General features: G+C 36.8%; 1 protein-coding gene across 1 annotated transcript; it reads left to right on the top strand.

Annotated features, from left to right (window-relative positions):
- The first annotated feature begins 664 nt into the window (after positions 1–664).
- LOC101121810 (olfactory receptor 2J3-like) lies at positions 665–7,047 on the top strand. The gene has a single exon (XM_042236864.2). It carries the CDS (start codon positions 3,836–3,838, stop codon positions 4,862–4,864), a length of 1,029 nt encoding a protein of 342 aa, XP_042092798.1. The 5' UTR covers positions 665–3,835; the 3' UTR covers positions 4,865–7,047.
- Positions 7,048–10,919: the final 3,872 nt, after the last annotated feature.

Below are 10,919 nucleotides of genomic sequence, written 5' to 3'. Positions count from 1 at the left end.
GAGAAATGCAAATCAAGACCACAATGAGGTACCATTTCACACCAGTCAGAATGGCTGCGATTCAAAAGTCTACAAGCAATAAATGCTGGAAAGGGTGTGGAGAAAAGGGAACCCTCTTACACTGTTGGTGGGAATGCAAACTAGTATAGCCACTATGGAGAACAGTGTGGAGATTCCTTTAAAAACTGGAAATAGAACTGCCGTATGACCCAGCAATCCCACTGCTGGGCATACACACTGAGGAAACCAGAATTGAAAGAGTCACATGTACCCCAATGTTCATTGGAGCACTGTTTATAATAGCCAGGACATGGAAGCAACCTAGATATCCATCAGCAGATGAATGGATAAGAAAGCTGTGGTACATATACACAATGGAGTATTACTCAGCCATTAAAAAGAATACATTTGAATCAGTTCTAATGAGGTGGATGAAACTGGAGCCTATTATACAGAGTGAAGTAAGCCAGAAAGAATAATATCAACACAGTATATTAACACATATATATGGAATTTAGAAAGATGGTAATGAGAACCCTGTATGCGAGACAGCAAAGGAGACACAGATGTATAGAACAGTCTTTTGGACTCTGTGGGAGAGGGAGAGGGTGGGATGATTTGGGAGAATGGCATTCAAACATGTATACTATCATGTAAGAAACGAATCACCAGTCTAGGTTCGACGCAGATACAGGATTCTTGGTGCTGGTGCACTGGGATGACCCAGAGAGATGGTATCAGGAGGGAGGTGAGAGGGGTTTCAGGATCGGGAACTCGTGTATACCCATGGCGGATTCATGTCAATGTAGGGCAAAACCAATACAACATTGTAAAGTAAAATAAATTAAAAAAAAAGGAAAACACCAATACAGTTTACTAACGCATATATATGGAATTTAGAAAGATAGTTGGTAATGATGACCCTATATGTTAAACAGGAAAAGAGACACAGATGTAAAGAACAGTCTATTGGACTCTGTGGGAGAAGGCGAGGGTGGGATAATTTGAGAGAATAGCATTGAAACATGTATATTATCATATGTGAAACAGATCACCAGCCCAGGTTTGATGCATGAGGCAGGGTGCTCAGGGCTGGTGCACTGGGATGACCCTGAGGGATTGAATGGGGAGGGAGGCGGGAGGGGGTTTCAGGATGGGGAACATATGTACACCCATGGCTGATTCATCTCAATGTTTGGCAAAAGCCACTACAATATTGTAAAGTAATTAGCCTCCAATTAAAATAAATAAATAATTAAAAAAATGATAAACACCGGTCTAACCAGGCAATCACCTTGAAGGACATTAATTGCAACTTTGGGATTTATTTTCCCAATGGCCCCAGTCAAGGAAGGAAACTCATATTATTCTCTTTGTTTCTGTAAAGGTCCTGTTTGCTCTGGGGCAAGGAGTGCATCCCCTGATACCTTATTATGCCCTTAAGAGTTCCCATGTTCTGCTAAAAGGAAAATTTTGGACAAACTCATTGTCTTGTTTGTAACAATGATAATCACAGTTATTTTCAGCTTGCTTTCCACAGTTAGATTATATACATTAGTGTAGGTGGGATAGGAGGGCAATTAGGTTAATGTTGCAGGTCACATGATATCCAAAGAGCCTCTCATCAGTTTATATATGATTAGGGCATAGAAGGAAAGAGAACAGCAGGGAAGGTGAGCAAACCCAGGAAGGTCACTACTGAAAGAAGTTGATGCAGTGCTAAACCAGGTTTAATATAAAGGAATGAATATGACAAGAATTAGAAAAATGTTTGTTAGTAACAATGAGGGTGAGAAGAAAGTGCTAAGTCATCCACCTTCCCCATAATTTTTAACTTAAGGGAAATATTTTATTCTATGGTTTATAAAAGATACTTTGATAGGGTCTTTATTTCCCTTTTATCTGTTAAGAAGGAAATCAAACCATAAAGCTTTGAAATTTAATTTCCTGAATTCTGTAGTTTTTCATCCCTAATCTCTTATCCCTTTCTACTTTTTTTTTTCCTTTTTACTTTGAGGAGAATGCTGAAAGAAAGGTAATACAAAAAATACCACAAAACTCCCAATTTCTTTTAATTAAAGTAATGTGAAATTCAGGCAGCTTTATAAGGCAGAAAAATGATGTCTGCATCAAAAAAGGTACCCACAGTATTTGAATTCAAATATCTTGTGATGTATTAACTCCAATTCTAAGGAAGTTTTAAAAATCCCTTAGAATTTTCCCATCATATCTCAAAAGGTTAAGTTATTTTCATTGTCAATAATATTAAGTGATGCATTACTATCTTTATGCCTGCCTAAATCAATCTTAGCCAAATTCAATATTTCTAGCTCTTCAGCTTGTAACTCAACTAATTAGACATCTCTTATAGCTTTTTAAAGATTCAAGATTAGAATATTAGAGCAAATAAACATTCCTTGAAAGACTGCAGGTGAATCTGTTTTGGTTGAATTTGTCTTTTGCCATATTCTATCAGAGAATGTGAGAGAAGCAGAAGTAGCAAGGCAAAGCTATTTGGGATTATTTAAATGATGGGATACTGTGCTTTGCATCAGTAACTATATAATAAAAGAGTGTTTTTTTTTTTTCTGTGAAAAATGGATAATGCACATGAGAAAATAAGCAACTGAAAATCAAACTATTAGTACACATTCAAATTTCTTAACTTTATTTTTTACAAAAGAACCATGAGAAGATGACCTTGTCATTGGATTTTATGTAATATTCACATATCTTTGTCTATTAAAAATTAGTGAATTTTCTCTTCCGAATTTCCCATTCCAAACTGTGGAAAACCTAGACATATTATGTAATTGTAGGTTGTGACTCAGAATTTAATGTCTTACCTATTGTTCTAAAGCATATGCAGTTTTGTGGGCACAGTCTTTAAACCCTGTTGTTCATGTTTCATAGACACTCAAAATACACACTTTGTATTCCAAATACCACAATCAGAGTTCCTCTCTGCTTTCCTGCTCCAACCACCCTCCCTTTCTTGCTCCCTCTTAACAGTTTCCTTCGTGTTTTTTTTTTTTAATCTTCCAAAACAAGTTGTATTCTCATTTATGTTTGGAAGTATATTTTATCACCAAATTCCCCAGTCTACTTCATTTTCCAATTAATCCAGATTATTAGCTGTTTTATTATTGTTGTTGTTTGTCTTTTCCATAAAGGCCACTTGGATAAGTAGCTTTTACACCTCAGCATTTCATTTCTTCTTTACCTTCTGGGTTTCCTTGTGTGGATATTGCTCTTTGGAGCACTTCTGTGGTTTTAGCACTTCTGCGATGATCATGTGTTGATACCTGTGCAGTGAACTTCAGCTAAACTCATTATTATGAATATTGATAAGTTGGTGTGTGCTCATGCATGCATGCGTATTTGTTTATATTTACATTTGCATGTTATTTGTGTCTGGAAATAAGCTGATAGCATAAACAAATAAGTATGAATGTTTTATTTTGTCTATAAACATATCAATTGAAGTTTAGTTTTTTCATCCAATATTAACACTTTAAAGTTACTGCTGAATTGTTTTTATCTCATGATAAATTCTCACCCTTGTGCAAGATTGTTAAGACTGCAGATATTTCTTTATATGTAACTACAAGGGGGTAGAGGTTTTTTTTTTTTTTTTCCCCTAAGAAAAGAGAGTTTTTAAAATGAAAATTTTCTTAGCTATGAAGTCTTTAATCTTCATTTATCCAAATGCTAACATACATAAAAAATAACTAATTCAGATGAGAAGCTATTGTTAGTATCTACAACAGGACAAATGTCTGAATGAAACATAAAAACTATAAAAATCCTACTGTTATAATGGCAGTATTTGGAAATGTGTTTTCTCCCTCAATCAGTTTGCAAAGGTTTGACAATGAGGGGGCAGACCCTCAGTTTATATGATTCTTCAGGTATTGAAAGAAAAAGAAAGATGAAGGAAAAAAATGCAAGTTCTGGTTACTTTGTTCTACTGGGTTTTTCTAACTGGCCTCATCTTGAGTTAGTTCTCTTTGTGGTTATCTTGATGTTCTACCTGATGACACTGATAGGTAACCTGTTCATCATTTTCTTGTCATATCTGGATTCCCATCTCCACACTCCTATGTACTTCTTCCTCTCAAACCTCTCTTTTCTGGATCTCTGCTACACCACGAGTTCCATCCCCCAGTTGCTGATCAACCTCTGGGGGCCAGAGAAAACCATCTCTTATGCTGGTTGCATGATCCAACTTTATTTTGTCCTTGCACTGGGAACTGCTGAATGTGTGCTGTTGGTGGTGATGTCCTATGACCGTTATGCAGCTGTGTGTAGACCTCTGCATTACACTGTCCTCATGCACCCTCGTTTCTGCCATCTATTGGCTGTGGCTTCTTGGGTAAGTGGCTTTACCACCTCAGCACTTCATTCCTCATTTACGTTCTGGGTACCCCTGTGTGGTCATCACCAAGTGGACCATTTCTTCTGTGAAGTTCCAGCATTGCTTCGACTGTCATGTGTTGATACTCATGCTAATGAGCTGACCCTTATGGTCATGAGCTCCATTTTTGTGATCATACCGCTTATCCTCATTCTCAGCTCCTATGGTGCCATTGCTCAGACTGCGCTGAGGATGCAGTCAACAACTGGACTTCAGAAAGTCTTTGGGACATGTGGAGCCCATCTTATGGTTGTATCCCTCTTTTTCATTCCAATCATGTGCATATATCTACAGCCACCATCAGGAAATTCTCAAGATCAAGGCAAGTTCATTGCCCTTTTTTATACTGTTGTCACACCTAGCCTCAACCCTCTAATCTACACTCTCAGAAACAAAGATGTAAAAGGGGCAGTTAAAAGATTAATGGGCTGGGACAGGGAGATGTGAGAGATCACCTGTCCAGCAACTTTTGTTCAGAGAGTCTTATGATCTCAGAGGTTTCCTCTGCTCCTTTGAGACGTGATGGTATTTTTAGTTTACAACCCACCAAGCACAGAAGAAAAGTTCTGCCCCCAAATTTGTTGTTCTTTTTATTTGTTCATTCTGAAATATTTTCTAAAGATAACCTTTTTGATTCGTACAACTTTAATCTTTAATTATTCTATATTTAGTGTTCCCAGAAATTAAGGGCCTGGTTTTAAAATTAATATACTAATTCATGGAGCAAACTTTAGTATCTACAGAAAGAGAGAGTCAATATAGCAAAGATTAGGCTAATAGAGTTTTTGGTCATTGAGAGTCATTACATTTACATAAGTGGTAAAAATTCTTTGGCTGAAATACACTTTATTCAAGATACTAAATTATTTGAGCATTTTGTCTTATGGATCTATATATATACTTGTTGCATTGAAAGATATAGAGAATTACCTATTCAAATGATTCATTCATTCATCCATTCCTTTATTCATTGACTCTCTCCAGAGTATTTGTCTTCCCCTCTCTTCATCCTCTTTATCTTTCACTAGACATGATCATGACTATAGGGTACAGACTAATGTCTTTGAATCCACCTCTCTACCAAGGTTTATTAGGTAATAGAATTTTTCCTAAATAATTGGGGCCACATGCTGGATCATTTCACATATCACACAAGCTTTGCAAAGTGTGAAAACGTTTACTTTTCCTGCCTCCATGGAAAACTTACCATTTGGCATTCCACATGTAGCATTCCAGTCTTTCAACATATAAATGGTTCTCCTTTTAAAGGCTTATTGAAGTATAATTTACATATAATAAAATTCATCCATTTAAAATGTACAGTTCAATGAGTTTTGACAAATGTATAATTGTATAAATATCACCACAATCAAGATATAGTACATTTCCATCACTCTCCAAGGAATGCTGTCCTTTTGCTGTCAGTTCTTTTACCTGTGCCTGAAGCAACCATTGATTTTGTCTTAATAGTTTTGCCTCTTTCTTTTTTTTTTTTTTAGAATTTCATATAAATGTAATCATACAGTGTATAATCTTTGAGTTTGGCTTCTTTCACTTAGCATGATGGTTTTGAAATTTAGACATGCATCAATGGATCCCCCCTTTTACTTGCTGATTAGAATTCCATTGTATGAATATGGCACAATATATACACTTATCTGATAATGAGTTTTTGAAAGTATTTACTTTTTTGGTTATTATGAATAAAGCTCTTATAAAGATTGGTATACAAGTGTTTGTGTGGCTAAGTGTTTTCCCTAAATTTAGGTAAACACCTAACAGTGGGATTGGTGAATCATAAACTAAGTATATGTTTACCTTTATTAGAAATTTTCAAAATGTTTTCAAAGTAACTATACCATTTTCATTCTAAAAAACAGTGTATGAGAGTTACAATTACCCCACATTTTCTATAACACCTGGTATTGTGAATCTTTATACTTTTAGCCTTTCCAGTGGGTTTATAGTTATATCTCATTGTGGTTTTAATTTGCATTTACTTCAGGGCTATGATATTGACCATCTTTTCATATACCTCCTATATCTTATTTTGTGATGTTTATGTTAAAATATTCTACCCATTTTTATTGGGTCATTTATCTTTTTACTACTGAGCTCTAAGTATTACTTATACATTTTTAACTCAAGTCCTATGTCAGATAAATGTTTTGTAAGATATTCTTCCAGTCTGTGGTGTGCTTTTTATTTTCTAATACTGTCTTCCAAAGAGCAAGTTTTAAACTTTAATGAAATACATGCTTCTACAAAAAAGCATGCCAGCATTTTGATTGTGATTGCATTGAATTTATGGATCAATTTGGGAAGAACTGACATCTTGGCAATATTTAGTTTTCTGATTCAGGGACACAGTGTACATCTACATTTATTTACATCTTTTAAATTTCTTTCAGAAGCATTTGAAGTTTTTTATTATATTGATCTTGTGTATATTTGGTAAAATTTATCCATAACTATTTAATGTTTTGAATGCAATTATAAATGGCATAGAAATACAATTGAGTTTTCATATATTGACCTTGTATCCTGTGACGGTGCTAACTGCACATTTTATTTCTGGAAGACTTTTAATAATTTTTAGAAAATAAATGCAAAGTGTTTATATTTCAAAAGGGATTGTGGACAATTTATTTACCATTCACTTAAGACCAGCACTTTGGTCTAAAGGCTGCCAAAAGTTCACTTAAGTCTATCTAGGAAGTTACTTTTTTTTGTCTCCTGTTATGGCTGTCTTTAAATTATCCCCAGTGGAAGACTATCAGATTTTAAAACCAGATTGCCAACTAAAAATAACCTAAAATCTTGCTCAGTGACATATTTCAGTAATCAAGGAATGCAATAAATTGACTTCAGACTGTACTGCAAAGCTACAGTCATCAGGACAGTATGATACTGGCACAAAGACAGAAATATAGATCAATGGAACAAAAGAGAAAGTCCAGAGATAAATTAATGCTTTTGAACTGTGGTGTTGGAGAGGACTCTTAAGAGTCCTTTGGACTGCAAGGAGATCCAACCAGTCCATCCTAAAGGAAATCAGTCCTGGATAGTCATTGGAAGGACTGATGCTGAAGCTGAAACTCCAATACTTTGGCCATGTGATATGAAGAACTGATTCATTGGAAAAGACCCTGAAGTTGGGAAAGATTGAAGGCAGGAGGAGAAGAGGACAACAGAGGATGAGATGGTTGGATGCCATCACTGATGCAATGGACATAAGTTGAGAAATCTCTGGGAGTTGGTGATGGACAGGGAGGCCTGACGTGCTGCAGTCCATGGAGTTGCAAAGAGGTGAACACGACTGAGTGACTGAACTGAACTGATGGACACCTTATCTTTGACAAAGAAGGCAAAAGTATACAATGGAGAAAAGACAGTCTTTTTAACAAGTGGTGCTGAGAAAACTGTCAACCATATGTAAAAGAATGAAACTAGAACACTTTCTAACACTATATACAAAATAAACTCAAATGGATTAAATATCTAAATGTAAGACCAGAAACTATAAAACTCTTAGAAGAAAACATAGGCAGATACTTTCTGTCATAAATCACAGCAAGCTCCTCTATGACCCACCTCCCAGAGTAATGGAAATAAAAACAAATATAAACAAATGGGACCTAATTAAAGCTAAAAGCTTTGGCACAATGAAGGAAAGTATAAGCAAAGTGAAAAGACTGACTTCAGAATGGGAGAAAATTATAGCAAATGAAACAACTGACAAAGAATTAATCTCCTAAATATACAAGCAGCTTGTGCTGCTCAATACCAGCAAAATGAACAACCCAATCAAAAAGTGGGCAGAAGAATTAAACAGACATTTCTCCTAAGAAGACATACAGATGGCTAAAAATAGATGAAAAGATGCTCAACATCACTCATTATTAGAGAAATGCAAATCGAAACCACAACGAGGTATCATCTCATGCCTGTCAGAATGACTGTCATCAAAATGGCTACAAACAATAAATGCTGAAGAGGATGTGGAGAAAAGAGAACCATCTTACTCTGTTGGTGGGAATGCAAACTTGTACAACCACTGTGGAGAACAGCGTGGAGATTCCTTAAAAAACTGAAAATAGAACTTCTATAAGACTTAGTAATTCCACTTCTGGGCATACACCCCGAGGAAACCAGAATTGAAAGAGACACATGTACCCCAATGTTCACTGCAGCACTGTTTACAATAGCTAGGACATGGAGGTGAGGTGAGGTGAGGTGAAGTCACTCAGTCGTGTCCGACTCTTTGCGACCCCATAGATTGTAGCCTACCAGGCTCCTCCGTCCATGGGATTTTCCAGGCAAGAGTACTGGAGTGGGTTGCCATTTCCTTCTCCAGAGGATCTTCCCAACCCAGGGATCGAACCCGGGTCTTCCACATTGTAGGCAGACGCTTTACCGTCTGAGCCAGAAGCAACCTAAATGTCCATCAGCAGATGAACGGATAAGGAATTTGTGGTACATATACACATGGAATATTATTCAACTATAAAAAGGAACACATTTGAGTGAGTTTTAATGAGGTGGATGAAACTGGAGCCTATTATACAGAGTGAAATAAGTCAGAAAGAGAAACACAGATAGTGTATATTAATGCACACATACCCACTCCAGTATCCCTGCCTGGAAAACTCCATGGACAGAGGAACCTGGCAGGCTACAGTCCATGGGGTCGCAAAGAATCAGACACGACTGAGCAACTAACACGGAATTTAGAAAGATGGTAAAATAGATGCAGAGCAGTAAAATAGACACAGATGTAAAGAACAGACTTCTGGACCCTGCGGGAGAAGGCGAGGGTGGGATGATTTAAGAGAATAGCATTAAAACATGTATATTATCATACTTAAAATAGATGACCAGTGCAAGTTTGATGCATGAGGCACCCAAAGTTGGTGCTCTGGGACAACCCAAAGGGATAGGGTGGGGAGGGAGACAGGAAGTGGAATTCAGGATGGGGGGAAATATGTGTACCCATGGCTGATTCATGTTGATGTATAGCAAAACCCATCACAATATTGTAAAGTAATTATCCTCCAATTAAAACAAATAATTAATTAAAAAAATGAGTTTCTGTTGTGGCAATTTAAATATGATCCAGCCTCAGTATTGATAGTGTTGGGAAGTTACATCCCTCATTTGAATGCTCTGAGTCTGAGAGTCAATACTTTCAGTTTGCTTTTCTGTCTACATTATCTTTTTGACTTAGTTTCAGTGATTTCATTTCTGAAAAGTCCTGTTTTTAGTGCAGGGAGTAAAGCTTTCAACAAGTCTGAAAATGTAAAGGGAATTTCATTTTAACCTACAGCTTGCAGAACATGCAACCAGTTAGTGTTCATTCCTATAAGCATTGGAGGTTGACTCCAGCAAATTTTCTTCAAAGATTGTTGGAAGAATGGTGGATTCCAGGGTACCCCAGGCTCTCAGAGTCCAATTACTAGGGTAGTGCCAGGGAGTCCAGAGCAAAAGTGAATGAACAGCCTCAAGTTCACCAGAACAACTCAGGGCCTGTCATCTTCCTTCTTTGTCCTTCTGCTCAAGAGTCAAAGCCCTGGAGAAAGTCAGCCTGATCAAGCCTCAGTCCTATGTCCAGCTCTAGACTAGGGACCAGGGCTCTCTGTTTGACACACACTCACCAAGATTGCACAGGAGGGAGGAAGTTCCTAGATGAGAAGGAAGGTGCAGCTGGAGGGGTACTGAACAGGAGGAAAGACCCTCCCCAATCATGGTCTCACTGCTGCATGAGGATGGAGCTGTGCTTTACTTATTTTTGCCAGACACACAATAGGCCTTCAGTAAATGTTTGTTCATTTGAATGTTGTTAATCACTAACTCGTGTCTGACTCTCTGTGACCCCATGGACTGTAGCCCACCAGACTCCTCTATCCATGGGATTTCCCAGGCAAGAATGCTTTAATAAATTTTTAAGAATTTTATAAGTACATGTTCATGTCATTCACAAATAAAGACTGTTATTTCTGCCTGTCCAACTGCTGTTCCTTTTAAATCGCTATCTTACTTTGTTGCACTGGCTGTGATTTCTAGATTAATTTTGACTGTAAGAACTGGGAGCCAGAATCCTTGCATTATTCTCAGTTTTGAGGGGAAGTAGTCTTTTATCAATATATTTGTTTAGCTTTTGTTTTTTTGTTTGTACTATCTATTAGGATTAGAAAGTTTCATTCTCTTCTTGGTTTGCTGTGATTGTTTGTCATGAAAGGGTGTGAAATTTTGTCCAGCATTTGTTCTGCATTTCTTCATTTTCTTCTTTATTCAAATAACATGGTGCATTTCACTGGTTAATTTTCATGAGTTAAACTAACTTTGCCTCTTGGCAGTGGACTCTTGATCATAATGTGTTGTCCTTTTAAAATCAATCTGGATTTCAGTTGCTAATTTTTTTTTGTCCAATTACTAGGGTAATAACTAGGTAAGAATTTTTGGGTCTGTAATCATGAGTGATAATAAGCAGTATTTTTCTTTT

The sequence above is a fragment of the Ovis aries genome, chromosome 20 (genome assembly GCF_016772045.2).
Source record: "Ovis aries strain OAR_USU_Benz2616 breed Rambouillet chromosome 20, ARS-UI_Ramb_v3.0, whole genome shotgun sequence".
Lineage (NCBI taxonomy): Eukaryota > Metazoa > Chordata > Mammalia > Artiodactyla > Bovidae > Ovis > Ovis aries.
This window is presented reverse-complemented; position numbering and strand designations above follow the sequence as displayed.

Coding starts and splice junctions, on each gene's coding strand:
- LOC101121810 (XM_042236864.2), top strand. CDS start 3,836: ATGTGTTTTCTCCCTCAATCAGTTTGCAAAGGTTTGACAATGAGGGGG.